This window comes from Carassius carassius, chromosome 43 (genome assembly GCF_963082965.1).
Source record: "Carassius carassius chromosome 43, fCarCar2.1, whole genome shotgun sequence".
In the NCBI taxonomy this organism is placed as follows: Eukaryota; Metazoa; Chordata; class Actinopteri; order Cypriniformes; family Cyprinidae; genus Carassius; species Carassius carassius.
In genome coordinates, this window is record NC_081797.1 from 14,479,036 (window position 1) to 14,501,998 (window position 22,963).

General features: G+C 33.4%; 1 protein-coding gene across 1 annotated transcript in view; it reads right to left on the reverse strand.

Moving 5' to 3' along the window:
- The window catches only part of grm8b (glutamate receptor, metabotropic 8b), a 147,017-nt gene that overhangs the window by 99,121 nt on the left and 24,933 nt on the right, over window positions 1–22,963 (reverse strand). Inside the window, exon 3 of the mRNA XM_059536319.1 lies at window positions 3,226–3,442. Coding sequence (XP_059392302.1) covers window positions 3,226–3,442 — 217 coding nt within the window. The remainder of the gene's footprint in view (window positions 1–3,225; window positions 3,443–22,963) is intronic.

Sequence of the window (22,963 nt, forward strand, 5' to 3'; positions counted from 1 at the left end):
TGTAATTATGTCTCTATATCAAGGCACATTCTTTTCCCTCTACTCTCTTTATTGATAAGCTTCTCTGTAATTGTAGTTTCCACTGGACGTGTGCTAACGGTAATGCTCTATATTATTGCAGGCTTGTGCGGGAGGGAAAATGGGAATTTGAGCCATTACTGTTCGACCTATGTGATGTAAAATGAAGTGAATTATGGGTTAACAGCAATAAGCAGAGAAATCCAAAGCGCTGTGAGTGTGAATACCGATTTTTAGTTCCGAAATGGCGAGTTCTTTGAGGTCACAATTGAACACTTTTTGTATCTACTTCTACATCCTGACCTTCCTATTTCCTTGACTATTCATTTCTGTATAAAATCGCTGAATAATGGACAACAAAACATAAGCTCAGCTTGACTTTGATGGCTCAGTTTTGACAGAATGGATCGTGGGGGTTGAGGTTTTCAGACGTGTCCTTACAATATAGCCTATTTTATTTATTTTTTTCATGTTACTAGACCTTTCTTCTGTTGAGATGGCAATTTCCCTTCCATCTCTGTCAAAGCATGTAATTCAGTCTCACTGATGTTTTGTGTATAGCAATGCTGGTCAGCAAACCCAGAAGAAGCTTTGTACCATAAATCACTAATGTGTAATGTGTCATTTTTAAGATCCTTTTTTGCATCAAAGTGCATAAAAAAAGACATATATGGGGAAAAATCTTGCTTATTTGCAGTAAGATTTTTATGGACTATGTAGGCATTTGTTACTATTCTCAATGCAACTCCCAACCCAGTCCAACCAGATCATTTACTCTACATATATTACATACAAAACAGGTTATTTATAAACGGCAAAATGTTGACATCAAATTTACATATTAATAGCGATTTGCTTAGCAACTTGGCTATTCCTGATTAATAACAATGTGATTTATGCTGAAACAGAGTTAATTTATGTATATAAATCTGAAAGGTACAGTAGTATATACAGCCTGTTTAAAGGAGTAGTTCATCCAAAATGAAAACAGTGTCATTATTTATTCATCTTCATATAAGTCCAGACCTGTATCTTGTTATTTTTTTTTATTTTATTTTTTTACTGGAACACATTTTTTGATTGATAATGGCTGTGTTATTCCTTTAGTTTTACATCCCTAATTTCAACCCATAAATTCATAAGTAACAACACGAGAAAATTATCTAACATTATAAGGAGACTTCAGGGAAAAACAAAACATTAAACAAAAAGCAACAACAACAACAAAAAATAAACATTACATGACATGAAACAAAACAATAAAAAACAATTTAAAAAAAATACACAAAACATGAAACAAAAAACATGAATAAAAAAATAAAACAACAAAACATTAAACAAAAAGCAAAAAAAAAAAAAACATTAACATGAAACAAATAAATTAAACAAAACAAACCATTAAATAATATGAAATAAAACTTGAAACTTAAATGAAACCTTTTTTTATATAAAACTAAATAACTAAACACAAAACAGGACACATTAAAAAGCTGTATATAAAAAAAATAATTTTAAGAGAATTTAGCTGAAACTTTCGTTTTTTGTTCAGGAATAGAAAAAACAAAACAAAAAACAAGAAAACAAATCACAAAGGCAAGTTGTTACATTTTATGAAAATCTTGCATTGCAATCCATATCCTTCTGAGATATCAGTTATAATCAATTATAAAACTCTAAGACTAGGCTATTTAATATCTGTTGTTCTCCAGTTGTCAGTCAGGATGACAGTTCTTGCGTGAATGTTACAGGCCTGTATATACTCAAGCCAATTTATTATTCTTTTCTTTTTGTCTTAGTGTTTTAAATATGTATTACTTAATTAAACAAACAGACTGGGTGAGCAGGGTACAGCTGTTATATCATACCTTCCCATGCCCAGCTGATGCAAAGAAAACAATTTATATCTACACAGAATAAAGCCCTGTCTAGACTCTGCCCCAGAATGAGTTGAGTCGAGCCATTCATTAGTCTGCTTGTTTAATGAAAAAAACATGAAAGTTTGTACTAAGAATCTGTACAACTGCAACAGCAGAGGACTATTATTCTGCTGCATGAAAACTAGGGACGAACTGATGATGGCATGATTAGATTTTCAGCTGACCAATCAGTAAAAAGGAGCATTTAATTACCGCCCACATGTAGAAATCGAATATTTAAGCTGCTTATAAAAATTTTCTATCCCTGAACTAGGGCTGTGCGAAAAATCGAATGCAATTTTCATGCACATCTCATCAGTAAAGACGTTCCTGTAATTATAAGTATTTCTCCAGAACGTGCGTTCAGATCAGGGTTGCCAGGTTTTCACAACAATCCTGCCCAGTTGCTTTTCAAAACTAGTCCAAAACTAGCCCAAGCGTGTTTCCAGGAGGTTCCCCGATAAAAATTGCTTCCCGGGATTAAAAATACGTTTTTTTGGAAGGGTTGACTTGGTAAAATTCGCATTTTAGGGGCAAAATATCACGTTATTGGTATTGGGGATGCTTCAAACTACGGACATGAAAAACAACCGCAGACTTGGCAACACTGGTTCAGGTGGAGCGGCAGTTACTACACAGAGCCATAGTCTACCGACAACTAACACAAAATCGTTTTTTGTGTAGATTGTCAGTGAATTACGGCTCGGTGTAGTAAATGCCAACCAGTGTTGCCAAGTCTATGGTTGTTTTTCATGTCCGCGGGTCGAAGCCCCTAAAATGCGAATTTTACCAAGGCAACCCTGCCAAAAAACTTATATTTTATCCCCGGGAAGCAATTTTTATCGGGGAACCTCCTGGAAACACATGTGCTGGTGATATACTTCTAATTACAGGAGCGTCTTTACTGATGAGATGTGCATGAAAATCGCATTTGATTTATTGCACAGCCCTACCTTTAAAAATTAAAATGTAAGAAAAAAAAAATGAAGGAGTGTTTTTTTCTTTCATTTTTTAATAAAAAAATGAATGAACGAATGATTACTGATTATTAAACAAAACAAATCTTTAAAAACACAAACAAAAATAAAATAAAATGGAATAGAATGGAATAAAATAAAATGCTGCCAAAGTGTAGAATATATCCCTTGAACATAAAGCTATGTCGTACTTTTGGTAAGAAATTCAATTCAGTCAGTCAATCAGTTGCGATCAGTGAAGCGAGACGTACATCAGAAGATAATCTGGAGCCCTTGTACAGAAACACATTTCAGAATGTTCACTGGAAGCTTACCGCTTTCTCGTGAGATCTGAACGAAAGCCTCCACACCGCTCTCCCCATAATTCCCCTCAGACGCCAGCGTAGAGACGTAGTTCCAGCCCATGGCGGTCACGATGTCCAGCATGGCCTGGGCCTGGTAGGAGTCGGGCGGCACAACCCGGGAGAAAAAGTCGTACCGGGTGTTATCACTCAGCTCCGGCGCTGTGGATGCATAGCTGATCTGAGGGATCTGTTAAAGCAGAGAAAGAACAAACGCAGGACAGATTTTAAAGATCACATTTTCTAGTCCAGAGCCGAAAATATAAGGAATAGTTCATCCAAAAAAATGTTATTAGCCGACAATTTATTTACCTTCAGGCCATCCAAGATGTAGAGTTTGTTTCTTCATCAAAACAAAAACCAATGGATCCTCTGCAGTGAATGGGTGCCGTCAGAATGAGAGTCCAAACAGATGATAAAAACATTATCAGAATAAATAATCTACATTACTCCAGTCCATCCATAAACAAGTATTGAAGTGAAAAGCTGCATGTTTGAGCTTAACAAATACATCATTTAAGCGTTTTAACTTTAAACCATTACTTTGAGATAAAATATGAGTCCTCTATCCATAATATTTGCTTTCTCCAGTGAAAAACTTGTCTCGCCTGAATCAGGAGAGAAATATGCACATATTAATTAATGCCTACCAGCGGAAACAATCCAAAACAGCTTTAAACAAACATGCTGTTGGATTTTGATGCAAGAAAACAACAGAGGATGGATTGTTTTCACTGGAGGAAGAGTTATTATGGATTATGGGCATGTTATTTGGCGAGAAACTATGGTTTGAAGTAAAACACCTTTTGAATTTGTTTCGTGCAAACACAGTTTTTGCTTCTAAAGATGTTCATTGAGGGACTGAAGAGATGTGGATTACTTGTAGATTATTATGATGTTTTTATCAGCTGTTTTGACTCTCGTTCTGACGGCACCCATTCACTGCAGCTGATCCATTGGTGAGCAAGTGAAATAATGCCAAGTTTCTCAAAATCTGCTTTCATGAGGAAACAAACTCATCTCTTGGATGGCCTAACGAGGAGTACATTTTCAGCAAATGTTAATTTCTAAGTAAACTATTCCTTTAAACGCCAGTGGGGAAAAAAAACAACTAAAATGTTTCAGCCCCCAAAAGAAGCTAATATTGACTCTTCCACGAGAGTTAATCATTAAATTCAGCCTAAAGCAAAGAGGAAAATGCAGAACCAATTAAAGCAAGCAAAGGTGGAGCAATACATTTGAAACCTCCAAAACCGCTTTAGCCCAAAGCTATTGATGTGAATGACTACCAGCCCGTGAAGTGACGATAAAGGTGAAACAAGACCAGGTAACGAAGACAAATAAGTACGTGTTATGGTACAAAGAATGGAGGTGAAACCTGCCAGCAGGCAAGCTGGGTAATGGCTTCTGGTGGCGATTGACGGTGTGATTGATTTCTCCTCAGCCAAAAGGCCAGGCTGTCAGCCGGAGCCCCAGAGGCTGCACTCGTCAGCATTCACCGCAGCAGTGGCGCAGGAGAGAACCGGCCCACAATATAAATGCCACTCACCGGCTGGTGAATCGGGTGCCTGCGCTTTTTCACCCACAACCCCGGATCGCAGGCTTGTAAATACAAGTGTCATAGATGTGTTGACATGGGCGAACATGTCTGTGAAACAGATGTGTGTGTGTTATTTCTGGGGAGTGTTGTATTGAACGTGCAGCACGAATGCCAACACTAGACTTCACACCTTAAAAATAAACCTTTTGTCTCGTGATTATTGTGGTGTTAAATCACAAAATTGTGTGATATTCCTTACTGCTGTAGGTTAAACACCATTTCAGGTTAAATCGATATAATATTGGTCCCCATTGGCTTTCACTGTAAGGGAAAAATCAAGAAATCTTCTTTTGCGACCCACTTGCAAAGAGCAATTTTAGTTTGTAAAAATGTTATTAAAGCCAGATATATGAAATAATAGTGATATATCTAAAATAAAATGAAATAATAAAATATAAATAAAATAAAATGTATTAATAATAATGAATATTGAATTTACTTCTCAGTATACGTCCTCAAATAAAATAAAAGAAATAATATAATTTAAATACAAAATATATACATAAAATATTATCATAAATTATTATTGAATAATGAATGAATTATAAATCTCTCTCTTCAACAGCACTTCTTAAAATAAAATAAAATAAAATAAAATAAAATAAAATAAAATAAAATAAAATAAAATAAAATAAAATAAAACAGGCTTTTAACTTCATAATTCATGTAAGGGCAGTCAAAAAAACACAAGCTTCACATTTCTGCTTAGAAAGTCTTTCCTCATAGAGATCCATTGTACGTGCATGACTGTAAACCCGTTTTTGTTCATTCACAAACAGAGGGTCTGAATGTGGTGACGAACGCTGTCGAAAGATGTCAGATTAATTCATATGTGCTTTTTGTATGGTTTCACAACATTTCTCATGTAATGACATGCTTTCACATGCAAATTTGAAGCTTAAATGCCATCTTTGTCTCAAACGATTACAGTGCGCACATGAGTTTCCTATGTTTTCTGTTCGTCTGAGAAAGGCCAGATGGATGGTGCATGGAGTAACTTTTAAAACGAGGCAGCCTCTTTAAAACTGTTTAAACTCTGCCCTGAAGGTTTGCTTGGGAACATTTCATTCAGCAGCTCAAGCGAATGACAGAAACTTTAAGGAGCTCTAGAAAGACAGTGTCTCTCTGTCTCTTCTGATGCTTCCTTTCAGACTTCAGCCTACAGTGTTTTGAATTTTGGTGCACAGCAAAGGTTGGACTCAGAAATGATGTCTGTAGAACTTAATTTCACGCTCATGTTTCCAGTTTAATATAATATTACAGAGCCACAAAAGAGATGCACAGGAGACTGAAACCTAAGACTTTTGAGAGTGGCCATAAGGGAAATCAAACGCCATATTTTCCATAAAATAATATAATATTGCTGATGGGGAGAAACACATTAACCTTCATCAGCACTGCAATAATATTTCTTTATACAATGCAATTTAGAGGTGCATAATAGTGAGCAATTTCCATTGTAAATTATATGGAGTTAAGAACCCATAACTCTTTGGATTACTCTTGCTTCAAAAAAAAAAGTTTGATGCAGGAACTGTGAAATTTAATTATTTTATATTTTATTTTACACACACACACACTTACACTCTTGAATTTTAGATTTATACACAATACATATTATAATATAGCCTATATTTAATTGTATTTTTTATTTTTTTTTAACAATGTGATATAAAGGAAGGAAAACCTAAAGCGTCTTCAATATCTGACTTATCTGTACTACATTTATGAGAAAGTTTCAGAAGTTCAAGAACGCAAAGATGATTTGAAGCAATTGCAACACATGATTGCAGCATCACCTACAACTGACGGCTGTGCAGATGGCAGGATCATTTTACTGTCTGTGCTTTTGCTTTTCCAGGCCTGCAATGAGTATGAGGGACATGAGCGCTACTGTCATCTCCAGACATCTCAGGCGTCTTGTGTCTGAGAGATGAGCGTGAGATAGCGGAAGAAAGTCTTTGGGATTTTCTAGATTTCTCAAGGGATGTAGCATGTGTTTTGCACTCCTTATTACCTACAAAGTGCACTGCTGCTCTAATTGAATAGACTACATACAGACATTCCTCTCAGTCTTAGAGATACCTGCAACAGGAAAAGAGTTATTAGTTGTTTTGTTCCAACAGCGATCGCCTACTTTCTCATTGACCTTGGTTATAGTACTTTCACTGTTCATTATTCACTATTCATAAGTTTTTTCACTATTCATTTTAACTATCAGGATTTCAAATATTCTTCATTAAAGCCTTGAACCAAATCAGCCAGTAATCTGATAATCTGAGATTAATCACAATTATGTTACAACATTTTTTAAATCTAAATGTACTTGAAAGTTGGTCCAAAGTACAAGACCATGAACTATAGTCCCATAAACAATAATGCATTTTACTGAACAACTGTATCATATTAAACTATTGACATAGGCATTTATTATAAGTATAACATTTGACAACATTTTATGTAAAGTCTTTATGTATAATGCATTATAAAGGGTAATTAAAGGGTGTAACCATAGATATCATATATCAACGCTAGATGTCTTATGGCGCAGTCACTTCCGGCATCACCGTTCGGCCATCTTGTCACAGGCAGGCTTAATGTAAAGTGAATGATCAGCACGCACACAAATCCTCTTATCTCGCTGAAATCTGGACGGATTTACAAACGGTTTGGTTTCTTACAAACATTATTAACATGTAAGTTATAATTATTCATATGTATGCAGTGTATGTATGCAGTGTCATAGCTACATCTCTGACATTTATAATAAACCAAACCGTTTGAAAATCGGTTGAAAATTGAGCAAGTTATGGTTATTTAAATGTACATGCACCATTAAACGAGTGAGCGTGCTGCCTGTGGCATGATGGCCGCCAATGTGCTGACGTCGACCTCCATTGGCCAGCAGCGCGCATGAGACATCTAGCGTTTATATATGATATCTATGGGTGTAACGCATTATATTTTTCATAATATGCATTGTAATACATTATTATCTTGCCGTAAATGATTATATCATAATGTAAAATGCTTAGTGTAACAATGAATTGAAAGTGTTATTATTATTTTTTTAATGTGGTTATAATTATTCATGAGATTAAAAGGCATAATTAATGCACTAAAACTACTTTTATAATGCATTATACATAAAGGCTTTAAGTAAAGTGTTAATTAAAATTTGATATATTGTATAGTATGATCAAAATCTGTTGCTGAATGTTTAGATACTATTTAATGAACAGAATTAGAAAACATTTTTATACAAATAGTTTTAGTTATATATATATATATATATATATATATATATATATATATATATATATATATATATATATATATATATATATATATATATAACACTGAATCAAACTAAATTTACTTATATTTTATTAATAAAAATAATAATAATAAAAAAGAGGTTCGGAAACTTTACTTCCATAACTCAACTACTGCACTCCTCTTGAGATCCTTATTGTTTTTATACAATAGATCAAATATTGATGATTGAAAATATAATATCTAATATAGTGTTATTTTAGTATTATTTATATATTATTTATTAATATTTTGAAATAGATTTTATTTATATATTTTCAGATTTTAGTTTTAGTAATTTCATTGTGTGCTTTTGTCATTTAGAGTTCTCTTTTTTTTCAGATTTAATTTTAGCCATTTCAGTATTCCAATTTAAGGCCTGTTTATTAATATACTGAATTAACCTTTAGTTTGCCAAGTTTTCATTTTCATTTTAGTAACTTTTATTTTATTAGCTTTTTTTGTTTTTAATTTTAGTACTTAATTTTAAACATTTTATTTCAGTTTATTGTTTTTTACATGTAAGTTTTTCATCTAGTACTTATAATTTATTAGATTTTACTAACTCTAGCTTCACTATTACTAATTATTATGAGATATAAGTAGCTTGGAGTGTGGGAAGCTACAAAAACACACCGATCGGTTCATGGCTCTTTGAATTATTTGCAATCTACCACCAAGAAAATTTTATGATGTGCAATTTTTAAGCCACACATGCTTGAAAATTAAAGCATTTTGTTTACCTGTAGTTATCTTTTTAATCTTTATGAAACAAAGCACACAGTCATCTTTGTTTGCTTCCATAATGGAGCTGTCAAATCGAGAAAAGCCCTCGCTGCTGATAGATGAGAGATGCTTGCGCTTAATCACTCACTCTCACTTTCCCTCCTTAGCCTTTTTCGACAGATACACAAGTGCACAAATGCCATAATTATGCATTTGCCATCCTCAATGGACATTTATAACAGTGCAGAGCTACAAGTTGCCAACAAAGTAGCTCAGCTCAAAGAGAAGAGAATTAGCATTAGCATTAGCAGTTCCCTCAGGAAGTTCCTGAGGGAAAAATAAAGTCTGTGGTCAACATTACCTGTAGAAACTTTCCCAATTTGTTCTATAACATAAATTATACGTTGTTACACATCAAACCCACATGTTGAAACCACTGTGTGCTTTAAAATCATACTGTGTTTCTGTTAGCATCTTGTTAGCATACTTCTTTTATTGACCTGCGGGAGGTATTACTGCTTCATTTTTAACAGGATTTAATTAAATTAGATCAGATCTGGCTGATAAGCTGTATGTAAATATGCATCAGGTTCATGGTCTTAATGCCGTGCCACGATGGGAGGTTTTGTCTACTGAGGTGATATTTATTTAGCAACCCTGATGTCTCTCAGGTTGGCTTCATGCACGGCTACCGCTGTTTGATCAGGGGCACCTAGAGGAAGCTGTGCAAATGTCAGAGATATTTGTTTGACAGACAGATGTCATCATCCTCGTCCTCCGGTCTGGCCATGGGAAGACGACATTATGATGACTGAACTGATCTATTAGGCCTATGCGTGATCTGCATTAAAAGCATTAATAACAGGTCACAGTCACAGCAGTTAGCTCATGGGGCATTGCTGGCTTCCTGGGATGTTGTGATTTGCGAGCTCTTATTTTGTTAAATGTTTAAATTTCATATTTCTTTCTCTATTTTTCACTTCTCAACAAATACAGGACACTTTTTAGCAACAAAATAAAGAGGATGTGCATTATGTTCAGTATTATTTCAGTATTTTTTAACATTTAGTAGTAGCTTTTATTTTTATATTTCTGTTCATTTTTAATTTTAGCTTAAGTTTTAGTAAGTTCGTTATGTTATTGTATTTTTTTTTATTTTGTTTGCTTGTTTGTTTTTAATATTAGTTTTTTTTTCAGTTTCAGTTGTAGTGGTGTTATTTCTTCAACTTACACTTATTTCTGTTAGTTGATAAAGCACCTTACATTTGTACAATTTAATTTCAACATTACAGTAAGAAATAAAAATCCAGACAGATAATGTACTGGCAGAAAATTAGCAGTATTTTTTGTGTGTACTTCCTTTAACCTTACCATACAATGAAATACACATAACATTATATTACAGACTTTTCTTAGTTTTTTATTTTAATTAACGAAAATTATTTTCATTTAGTTTTGGTTTAGTATTGGTTTAAGTTACCATTAACAACACTGGTGATGTTTTGTCCCCATTTTTGCATTTTATCAATCTAGTAGTATTTTTAGGCTAGCTGGATCACATTTCATAACAGTCCACAAAATGCACTCAAACTACTTTGTACAAATAATTCAATTAAACTATATGACACTTTAATGAACATTCCCCACAAATTCCTTTTTAAGTTTTAAAAATTATAATCTCACTGTGACTAAAGCCAGCATTTCCTGTCTTCTCTCTACTTTGCCTATTAAAAAATAAAAAATAAATAACAGCAAAAAAATGAATTAATTAATTCAGGAAAGAAAGAAAAAATAACAACAACAAAAAATGGCTTTTGGATTTTGAATGCAAGGTGAGTACAAAATTGTTTTTGTTTTTAGATATACACAAACTTCATTATATGGAGTAAAGTGAGCACATCCAACTACAGATTACAGACATTTCTTCAACCAAAATTGATCTCTGATATTTCATGTTTTATTATAATAACTTACATTTTAAAGCAACATGGCTAAGGGACAAAAATCAGTATTAAATGTGAATTTCCTTCTCTTTTAGATGCTGATATAGTTAGATGTGTGATAAATGTGCTTTAATTTACTCTCGCATAATGCACAGATTATTATTCTTTTTCTGTTTGACTTTAATTAATTAATTTGCTGGTAGAGCTTGAAATGAATGCTTTAATATACAGAACATTTAATTATTAGAGATTCAGCTGTGTTATAAAGAAAATCATGATGATGGATATGAAATAAATAATCCTAATTTAATCTTAAACAGCATAAATGACACTTGTGTAAAACACAAGTATGATCCTATTCGTTACCAACTACAACTACGTGTAGCCCTTTTAAGCTCTTATTCCTTGCCTGGGACAAGTAATTATATATTCATAAGCAAAAGCCAGTGGCCACTCCCACTTTGCATAATGCACAGTTGACTTCAATTAATTTACATAACTTTGTTAAAAAATAAATATAAAAATATATATAATTTTAAATAATAAAAAATCATATTTTTGTGGTGGACAGACCACAAAATCAGGAGATGTTCTATATTTCAAGTGTATGAATGCAATGACATTTGACTCACTTTAGCTCCTTAATACTGAGTTTAAAAATGATATGATGACACCTTATCTGAAGGCCATTGTACAGAAGCCCAAGCAGTGGATTTAGATAAGCCTCAACCGAGCGAAGCCACAGATATCGCACAGGCGAGGTCATTCTCGCATGCATTGTCATCCCACCGCCTTTCATTCTAAAATTACACTCCCACTGTGACTGAATCCACAAGAAACCCCCAACTATTTCTGCTGATTCTTTGGAGTTCGCAATGCAATTCTCACTCTGGCTCGGGCGGCCTGCTTGTGCGGCGCTCAAACACGCAGCATGTGAGAACTGCCATTTGTGTGCCATTTTCAGCCTCACACCTCTGCTCTCCAGAGGCCGCTGTCTCAGCCGAAGTGTGGAATCATGCTTTTGCTAGTGCCTGCATCTCACACCCCGAGCGTGCACCTGCCGTACACATCCTGAATCTTTCAAAGGACTCTGGCCTGGATGAGCGTTGAAGGCGCCGTTGACATATTGCAGCCATCTTTAAATCATCTGCACTGAGACCAGCGAGACCGAAAGTGACAGAACGGTGGTTTCTGGAGAGGAGACAAATATATCCGCTAATGTTCCTCTCGAAGACATATCGCGGCCCTTCAAGCTGATAAACGCTGTTTGCTTAGGTAGAACACATCTGAAGTACATGGACGTGAAAGCCCGCTTTAGGCAGGATAAGATGAAACAAGGAGATGGCAGAGAACTGAATGTTCAATCCGAAGTGTTTCTAGAAGTAACACACTTCTAGACACACTTCGGACTGAACAATCAGTTTCCCCACTGTTGATAATGTTATAACACCAGACTTTCCTCAGAGATAAGATGTCTTCAAGATCTGAAGCACCTGTTTCTGTTGCAGGACAGGTGTATGGCTATTTCAAGTCAGTGGCTGCTATAGTGCTTTATAAGAGATATGAGGAGAATGTGCTGTGCTTATGTGGAACACTTAAGAAGACATTGTGAAAACTATCTCTGTGCTATGTCCTCTGTGCTCTGTGTATACATATATATATAGTATATATAAAGAAATTCTATAGTGGCCGCAATGGTTCCATGATCAACCTTTAACTTCCATGGAAACTATTTGTTCTGCAAAAGATTGTTTAAATGGATTCTTCAGATTATTGAGTTCCCTTTCAGTCGGTCATGTCAGTCTCTTTCTGACGTAACGTCTCCGTTCCCTCCTTCAGGGATCGGGGGTTACATACTTAACCTAGTCCTTTTTCATACTAAGAAAAAATAGTTATTTTAGGAAATGAACATATCAGTCTATTTCCCCCTCAGAATTGGACATTTTATCTCACAATTCGGTCAGAATTGCAAGAAAAAAATCTGAATTTGCAAGATACAAAAGTTTACAGAACTGCAATTGCAATTTTCTTGCGATTTCTGACTATAAACTCGCAATTCTGAGAAAACGTATTTTTTTTATCAACAGTGCGTAGAAAAGGTTTTATATTTTGTCCTTATATTTACACACATTCCAACATATGAGTACAAGTTGGTAAATCACACACTTTGCGTGAAACTGTGCTAACGCACTCCTTACGCACACATCTTTGCGTACACGCTGTTGATAAATGAGGGCCATGGATTGGATTTAAAAAATGAAGATGTAAAAACAACATGGTCAGAATTACAAAATGTAAACTCAGCATTGCACAAAAGAACATCACTACTAGATGCAGAAAAAGCACTTGAAGTCAATGTAGTACAGCAAATGAATAAAACAAACTGTACATTCACCCTGGGGTGTCTAGGTTAGTTATTACACAAACACCACCAAAATTCAAATTACAGCAAAAAGCCAAGCAATGAGGTCCACTTTTCATTGAACCCACTGCTGCTGCAAGACAAAATGACAATATTATAGGAATCCCAGCCACCAACATCCACTACAAAATCAATCACAAAATCTGCCTCTATGCTGACCACGTTCTCTTTATCTTGCAAAATCCCACTACACCACTCCACAATCATATTTTAGACTTTCCTGCATTATATGACTAATACAAATTGGAAGTAATGCAAAATTTTGCCATTAAATGTGAGATATGATTTCTCTATATTAGCAGCAGCACCACCACATGTCTTTGAAAGCACGTCTCTTTTAATTTATCCATCCACTCCTAAAAACAACAGAAGATGTTTTCAATTATTAGATCACTTATATCTCACTTACTGGATGCAATTAATGAGAGTCCCCAGTCAGCTTAACTCTATAATCTATTTACATGCATTAAGCACATTATCTCTCTAACCTTCTCTCACTTAATATTAAATCAATATTGTTAAACGTTTAGGTACATGATTAGTTGTCTCTTGTGAAACAGAAGTACACTTCAACATATCTTTAAAAAGAGCACTTATTATTGAAATACTATACTTGAATTGTGAATTTACTATAATTTCGATAAAATGCAATTAGCTGTGCTTTTTCTGACCTACTTAAGTAGGACTTCCATACATCTTTAAAAGTAATTTCTACAAATTTTGTTTTTAAATATAGTTAAAGAAACCTATATATTGAGAAGCATTCTAAAACTTGTATATTATGCATTTAAATATATTCATAATTTCACATTTGTGGTTGTAATTTAACACAGTTAAAATATATTAAGTGTTATAAAGAATAACGCTACAGTTAAAATGATAATCAAATAATTTACATGTGCGTTAGTATGTTAGTAAACACAACTTTAAACCATGACAAAATATTATTAAAACATTGATTTAAAATGTACTTTAAAGTAAAACTTTAATTTGACATTATTAAAAAGTTAAGTACTTAAGTACATTTTTGCAATAAATAAATTATTCTAATTGCATTCACCTTTCATGTTTTTCTTATACCGTACAGAAATATATATGTTTAGGTTTAAGAGGTAGGAGTGGGATTAGTGACTATAAAAAATATTTTTAATGCTATATTGTTATTAAAATGGTTATTTTCCTACATATTTCACTCAGTTGTGTTTTATTTCCTTTATATTCTCTATAAAATGGGTAGGTTAAGGTTTGGAGGTAGGTTTAGGGATCTAAAAATCTAAATCACTTATTGATAAAATGATAAAAATGCATTGATACAAATATCTTAATGATATAAAAGATACGTAAATGTTTTACGTCTTTTAGCTAAAAATATGTAGCTATTTGTACATTTTAAATGTTGAAATACGTCTTAATTGTCCGTTTTAGCATCAATAAAAACGTACAAAAATGTATGTTTTCTGCTTGTAAATGTTTAAGTATGCAAAAGTAATCTTTTTGTGGCTTCGTATCTCACATTACGGGAGTTAATTTCATTGTGATGCAATTGCCTGAAGTTTTTCTGTTATTATTTGTTAAATTAAATCTCTATGGCCATTATCAACATGCTGCCACAGAAAGAGATATCTATTCACCTGAAATGTGATTTCGACATCAAACGGCGCTGTTGCAGATAACCTCGTACTCAAAAAAAGATGATACAATGCTTTAATTACTGAAGATAGCGTCACTCATACTAATTCTGATACCCCAAATGAGTGAATTTGTTTAAGTGGATTATAATGAGCCAAAGGCCTCGAGGACAAGCACATCTCACTCAGATTCTGTCAGCATGAAGAAGCAAACAGGATTTGTGCTCTCAAAGGCAATGCTGTCGATTTAGCGATGGCATTAGCATAAGTCGCCCCCCGGGCACACACAGAAATTTGGAGTGGAGCGGCAATAGTCAAACTTTATTTTTCGGGTTGACTGATATAGGATATTTGCAATTAGTGTTGGGTAAAGGATGCAGATACAGCATGGTAAGATCCTGAGGGGTCTGGGAGTTAATGGGAATGATGGTGAGATTGTTTGCAGCCAGGTTGGCTGCAGGCTGTGAACAGCATTATAATTTACCATTTCAGTCATTTGAAGAGCTTTTTTCTCATTTTGAAACCTAAAACAGTCGAGTGAGTCTAAATTATTACTTACATGCCATTCAGACACTGCCAGAAAGAAAACCATATGACATTAACATCTGGGAAGAGTACAAAAACAAATTGTTTAATAATAGTTCAAATGACTCTGTTCTTCTCAAACTCTAAAGAGAGATGTTCAGGTCTATTCAATAAATGATTCTTAAATCTAAAGTCTAGAAGCAAAAATAAATAACCGCTAAATAATTCGTTTTTAGTGTTGAAAGGGATTAATTTAAAGGAACAGTACACCTAAAATTATTTTGTAATTTTTTTAAGAAGTCAACATTTACTCTCTCACACGTCCATATTAGGAAATTTTTTCTACACACCACAAAAAGTGCATTCCTGAAGAAAACTGTAGCCATAATTGACCGTTAAAGTGAATAGGAACTGGAGTTTAATTACATTTTAGTAACTTGTGTTCACATATCGGTTTCAAAACAGTTTGTTTTTGTGTCAGACAAATGCTGCTCTAATAGCAAATAATTTATTTATTATATCCTACAGTTCAAAACTTTAGGGTTGATTTGGGGTAAGATTTATTTATTTGTTTGCATGAAATTAATACTTTTATCCAGCAAGGACTCGTTAAATTGATCAAAAGTTACAGTAAAGACATTTATTTGACTAAAGATTTCTATTATATTAAATAAATGCTCTTTTGAACTTTTTTCAATCAAAATAGTCACTAAAATAAAAAAAATGTATCACTGTTTCCACAAAAACATGAAAAAGCATTTGAAGTTGAAACGATTTATTAATGATTTTTGCAAGAAGACTCTTATGCTCACCAAGCCTGCATTTATTTGATCATAAATACAGTAAAAACGGTAATATTGTGATATATTATTACATTTTAAAATAACATTTGTACTTTAATATTTTTAATATTAAAATATTTATAAAAAAAAGCTTAAACATTTTTAACATTTTTAATATTTATTTCACATGATCTTCCAGAAAACATTCTAATATGTATATTTTAAAATACATTGCATATTCAAAAGGAATACGTATTTATTCCAAAAATGTAAAAAGTCAACCATATTACAAGGGTTCACCCAAAAATTTAAAAATTAAAAATCATTATTTACTCTATTTACATTATTTACCCTAAAGCTGTTGCAAACATTTTTTTCATACATATTTTTATCATACTCTGGAAGTCAATGGTAACTTTTTATAAAATATCATCTTTTGTGTTCATCAGAATAAAAAACAAACCACATGAAAGTGAGTAAAACATGTCAGAATGTTAATTTTTGGTTGAACCATCCCTTTAAATCATTCTATAATGTACACACTCTCTACCAGCAACAAATGAGCCAACATGTTTTATTTTTTCACGTATAATAAAACTTTGCTGTAGCATCACCACATGCTACCTGCGATGACTCACTGATTTGCTTCAGGTGTTAATTGTATCTTTAGTAATGATCACCTATTCTGACTCCAACCTACAGATTTCCATTACATTAGCTCTCCTCTCGGAGTGTTTGAGGCGTTGTGTGCTGTTGAGAAGCTTTAATCCCTACAGCAGCACCAGTATAATTCCTACAATCAAAGCACAACAAAAGACCACAAAAAATTCATGAATACTTGATTATAGACACTGCCATCCTCATGTCTACAGCAGTTTCTTGTGTGGTTCCAGCAGTCGCTAGATGGATTAGGTCTGCCCACCACTTTTTCAGCTTTAAAAAATGCTTTTTGTCACCTAAGAGGCCCATTGAATGTGATCTAATACCCCGGGCTGGCCACGAAAACCTAATGGAGGAGGATTTATTGTCAACTTCTTATCCTCTGCTAATATTTTTCCATGCTACGCAATGGTACCCTGAACTGTGCACTTATTCACTCAGAAAATGTTTCTGGCGGCACACTCTCCTGCCTTTCTCGCTGTCTAAATATCCAAAAACAAGCTGCCTGAACATCACACAGCAAAACAACCCGCAAGTTAGATCCACAGAGACTGGATATAAAAATGTAAATAAAAAAAAAAAAAAAAAAAAGGGGGGAAAAAAACACTGAGCACTAGAGGTTGACAGTATGACCAAAACCTTTGTTTTTGCATAGCAGTGATGGTTCAAAATATAGCTATTTTTCACTAGAAAACTAACATTTACTAACATTTAATGTATAATAAAATTTGATATTAAAATAATTAAATTAAACTACATTTAAAGTAATTTTAAAAATAACATTTGAAAAATGTTACAGTGAATTAAAGGGTCATAACATGTGAAATAATTATAATGTAACGTAAAATAAAAGAAAAGGGAAAAAAATAGGAAGTATCTATTTATAAAATACTGTATATTTTAAATACTAAATTTAATCTAATCTCAAAATAATAAACAATTAAAATAAGTGAACAAAACCTGAATACATAATTTGTTAATATTCGAAACAAAATAAAATAAGAAAGAAGAGTTAAAAATAATAGATATTATATATAATAATTATATATATATATATATATATATATATATATATATATATATATTTACATTTACATTTACATTACATTTATTCATTTAGCAGACGCTTTTATCCAAAGCGACTTACAGAGGAGGACAGTGGAAGCAATCAAAAACAACAAAAAGAGCAATGATATATAAGTGCTATAACAAGTCTCAGTTAGGTTAACACAGTACACGTAGCATTGGATTTTAAAAAATAAAAATAAATAAAAATTAAAAAATAACCGATAGAATAAAAAAAGACTAGAGCAAGCTAGTGTTAGAGATCTTTTCACATACACACACACATACACACACACACACACACACAATTGCATAATAAATGAAAAGAAAATAGAATACAAAAAGATTAGAAAGGTAGGTAGATTTTTTAGAATTAGAATATTGAGTGTTAAAGTTAGAGGGTCAAATAAAGATGGAAGAGATGTTATATATATTATATATTGAGATATATATATAGCATGGGTATAGTTGTAGCAATAGCCAAAAGAACATTGTAGGGGTCAAAATGATAAATTTTTCTTTTATGGCAAAAATCATTAGGATACTAACTTAAGATCATGTTCCATGGAGATTTTTTGTAAATTTCCTACTGTATATATATTAAAACATCATTGCTAAGGACATCATTTGGACAAATTTAAAGACGATTTTTTTTTTCAGTATTTTGATGTTTTTGCACCCTCAGATTCCAGATTTTCAAATAGTCATATCTTGGCCAAAAATATTGTCCGGTTCTAACAATTTATATATATGTTTTATAAGTACTTATAAGTAAAAAACATTTATAAGAAGAAAAAAAACTACAGAAAAACACGATTTCATGTTAATACCTGGCTCAAATCATTAAAATCACCACAATAAAGCACATTGTTACTTAATTAGTTTTAATTCAGATGCATTATGTTTAAAACCATAGTAAAGGAAAAAAGAAAAAATACATGTGCCATGCAGGCATATGTACCACAATATAACTGTGTAGCATCTCTACTGGTTTTCATGTTTGTACTGTTGCACATTACACAGTACACACAGCGCCATGCCAAGCACTGCATAAATGAAAGAGGACTTGGAACGAGAGACGTGGGGAAAAAAGGGATACGATGACCCTCTTATGTGAATCCCTGACTCAGGTCTGGAAGCCTATGAATCTCTTTCTTGGAAGAAATGGGATGAAGCAACATCCCCCAGTCTCAGACAGAGACAAGCACTCGATGTGATTAGCAATTCTGTGTAGAAGTCGCTGCACATCCTGCTTCTTTTTGATCACGGGCCTTTGGAAGCTGTGCAGGAAAACAGCTGATGGTGCGTCTGTGAAATGCAGAATCAAGCCCGGGATGGAAATGAACCGGCCACATTACTGTCAGCCAAGCGCACAGAATGTGCCAGAACGCTGCTCGAGCTCCAGCAGACAGCTACCTGTGGTATTTGGCTGGCATTTACAAATGTAGCCTCTGGTTGAAGTAAAAAATAAAAAATAAAAGCAAAAGCCAGGGAATGCAAGCAGGAAATACGTGGCAATTAAAGAAAGCCGCCTCCATCCCAAACAGCCTGGGTTATGTAAGACGAACCCATCCATCACAAACCTGCAAATTACCAACGTTTTATGACTGTGCTTGAAATGAGAAATGCACGAGAAGGAAGAAACATGATCTCGGTACATTTAATCAAAAATCACTTTCATATCAGAAGGATTTTAAGTGTGCAGCAGGCGTAAACAACCTTAGGCTTTAGGCATTTGTTTTAAATTTTTTTCTTTTGCAAAAAATAAAATATATATATATGTTGTTGTGCCACAAAAACAATGAGAATAGTTCCACAAAAAAAAAAAAAAAAAAAATATATATATATATATATATATATATATATATATATATGTATATATAATTTTTTAATAATGTTTGGTCAGTTTGGTCCATATTTTTTATTTTATAAAAAAAATTTGAATTCCATTTTTATTAATTTAATAAAAATTCTTAATACAATTTTAATTGTCAGCCTCAGGAATAGCTATGAATTTTCTATAAATGTATATAATATATTGTATTGTATTCATTTATTTATTATTGATTTATTTTATTGTATTTGTATGTTAATTTAGGGTGAACAGAAGCAGGCCTTTTGCAGTATTATCTTCTGAATAAAATTTTCACATTATACCTACTTCCACTAAAGGGCCATGAAACTGTCAAAAAATTATTGACGTTACAAAGAAAAAAATATTATCACCAGAATGGGAGACAGGCTTGCTAGTTTGGGACTAAATGCTGTTTGGTAGTTACTGATCATTTTTATGAAGAAGAAAAAACAATAATGCATTTGTTAAGTGAATTTAATTGCTGGATACAATCGAGAAGTCAAGACCTCTACCATAAAACAGACAAAATTACTAAAAACGGATCAAATCAGGCATTTAAACCAGCTAATTTACATGCTATTTGAATCTTATGTTAGATAAGAGTTTACCTTGCACATCTAATAGTTCTCACGACAACAAAAACAAGCCTCTAAGGCTTCATAAAAATCGAATAGAAAACCAGTTTGCACCCCCGTCGACAGAAAGTGGCAAATGAAAAATATATTAGCTTTCCCAACACTATATGCATCCACTTGCCTCCCTATTTCCTATGGCTAAAACCAGCCCATCTGTCATGAGCAAGAGGAAGCCTGTCAATCTTCCTCCATGAGCAGTTGGCCTTGGATGAATCACCTCCGGGCTTCGGGAGCATCCGTCAGCCTTGCAAATGCAATGCACAGATTCACAAACACACACACACACACACTCAGAGAGACTCCAGCTATAAAATCCTGGGAGGGAATTAAGATTTTATCAGGGGCCAATCAGAAGCTCGGTTGTCAAAAGACGTGAACGTTGCTCCGAACGTTTCGCCATAATGAAATCGATGGAGTAAAGGAACAAGATGAAAACTGCCAGAGCCAATCAGCGTTTTCAAAGTGTGAGTGAAATGCGCTCGCCTCGAGGGATCTGCTGAGATGTCACACAACAACCGACCCATAAAGTCTTGTTATCTGTTTGTTGTGTAGCCTGCTAATAATGCTTTGTCAAGCAGGCATTTGTTTATAAGGATTATTTTTCAGTATAGTGGTAATATGAATTATTAAATGAGAAGAAAACAAGAACATAATCAGTAACCACAATATAAAGTTTTATCAGACTAAAGTGGAAATGATGCAGGTTAGTATGGTCATTAAAAACATGTTCTCTTAATTTAATATCTAAAACATTTATAGAACTTGTTATTTAATTAAAATAAAAATGTTCTTTTTCAAAGCATTATTACTGTATTTAAAAAGGCTTTAAATATAGTTGAGTTGTTTATAGTTATATAAACACAATTACTATATATATGAGGAGTTTGGTTTCCAAAAAGCGATAAACATCTTTTTTTTTATTTAAAATTTAACGCAATTCGATATTCGTTGAGTTATTAGGTCATGTTTTCTTCCTTTTTTTTCCCAAACCAGGACAAAGACCAGTCCCCCTTTTTTGCAGAATCCGATATATCCGCTTAACCAATCACAGCGCATCATTTCACGCACTGTAAACGGTAACAACCAATCACAGCACACCATTCCACGCACTCTAGACAGTAATGGCGGTGCTCTGAATACACCCGGCATTGTAGTTTTCCTCATCTACTTTGTACTTTGTGATCAACAAACATGGCCTGCATGAAAAATCGCATGTGACTGTCATGCGCATCTCGTCAGTAAAGCCGGTTCTGTTATTAATAGTAACGGTAAATCTCCATCACAAGCTTTTAGATGAAAATTATTCACATACATTTAATACACAGAGCTGTAGATCACTGACAAGCTACACTATATTGTGTTCATTAGATGAATAGGATTCGATTATGAATGCGATATTGCGTAGCTTGTCAGTGTTAGTGTTTTTATTAATGCCATTTATGTTTTTGTTAATGCAACAAATAGCACTAGTCAGATGACCACAAGATGACCCATTGAATTCATTTTGGGACCAATGACTGATGAATGTATTTTTAGTCCAGTGTCTGTATATAATATTAGTATTGACCAAGTTCAGAGGCTGTCATATTTGGATCAACTTACTATGTCATGTATTTTCATTAGTTTCAATATGAAAAATTACTATCATATTTATTAAATTTAATGCATTTTGAGAAAAAAAGATATCATGAATTTATTGCATTTTGCAAATAAATATGCTATGTTAAAGTTTGATACAGAAAATATTCACCACAAAATTCAGTTTCATCTTGCCACTTTCTTGGTAAAGAAAACACATTTTTACATACATACATACATACACACACACAAACACACACACACACACACACACACATATATATATATATATATATATATATATATATATATATATATATATATATATATATATATATATATATATATATGTATATATATATATATATATATACAGTGCTGCATGAAAGTTTGTGAACCCTTTACAATTTACTATATTTTTGCATAAATATGATCCAATTCATCATCAAATTTTCACACAAGTCCTGAAAGTGGACAAAGGTGAAATTAGACTCCTGTTCAGAGGTGTTTTCAAACAGTGTAATGACTATCAGGTGTCATTGTCTGACCTGTTTATTTAGAGAACAGGGATCTATGAAAGTCTGATCATGTTTGCTGAAGTGAATCATGGCACGAACAAAGGAGATCTCTGAGGACCTCAGAAAAAGAGTTGTTGTTGCTCATCCGGCTGGATAAAGGTTACAAAACATCTCTAAAGAGTTTGGACTCCACAAATCCACAGTCAGACAGATTGTGTACAAATGGAGGAAATCCAAGACCACAGTTACGCTCCCCAGAAGTGGTCGACCAACAAAGTTCACTCAAAAAGCAAGACTTGTAATAGTCTGCTAGGTTTCATAGGAACCCAGGGTAACTTCTAAGCAACTAAAGGCCTTTCTCCCATTGGCTGATGATAATGTTCATGTTCAGGAGAACACTGAACAGCCATGGTGTCCATGGCAGAGTACAAGAAGAAAGCCATTGCTCTCCAAAATGAA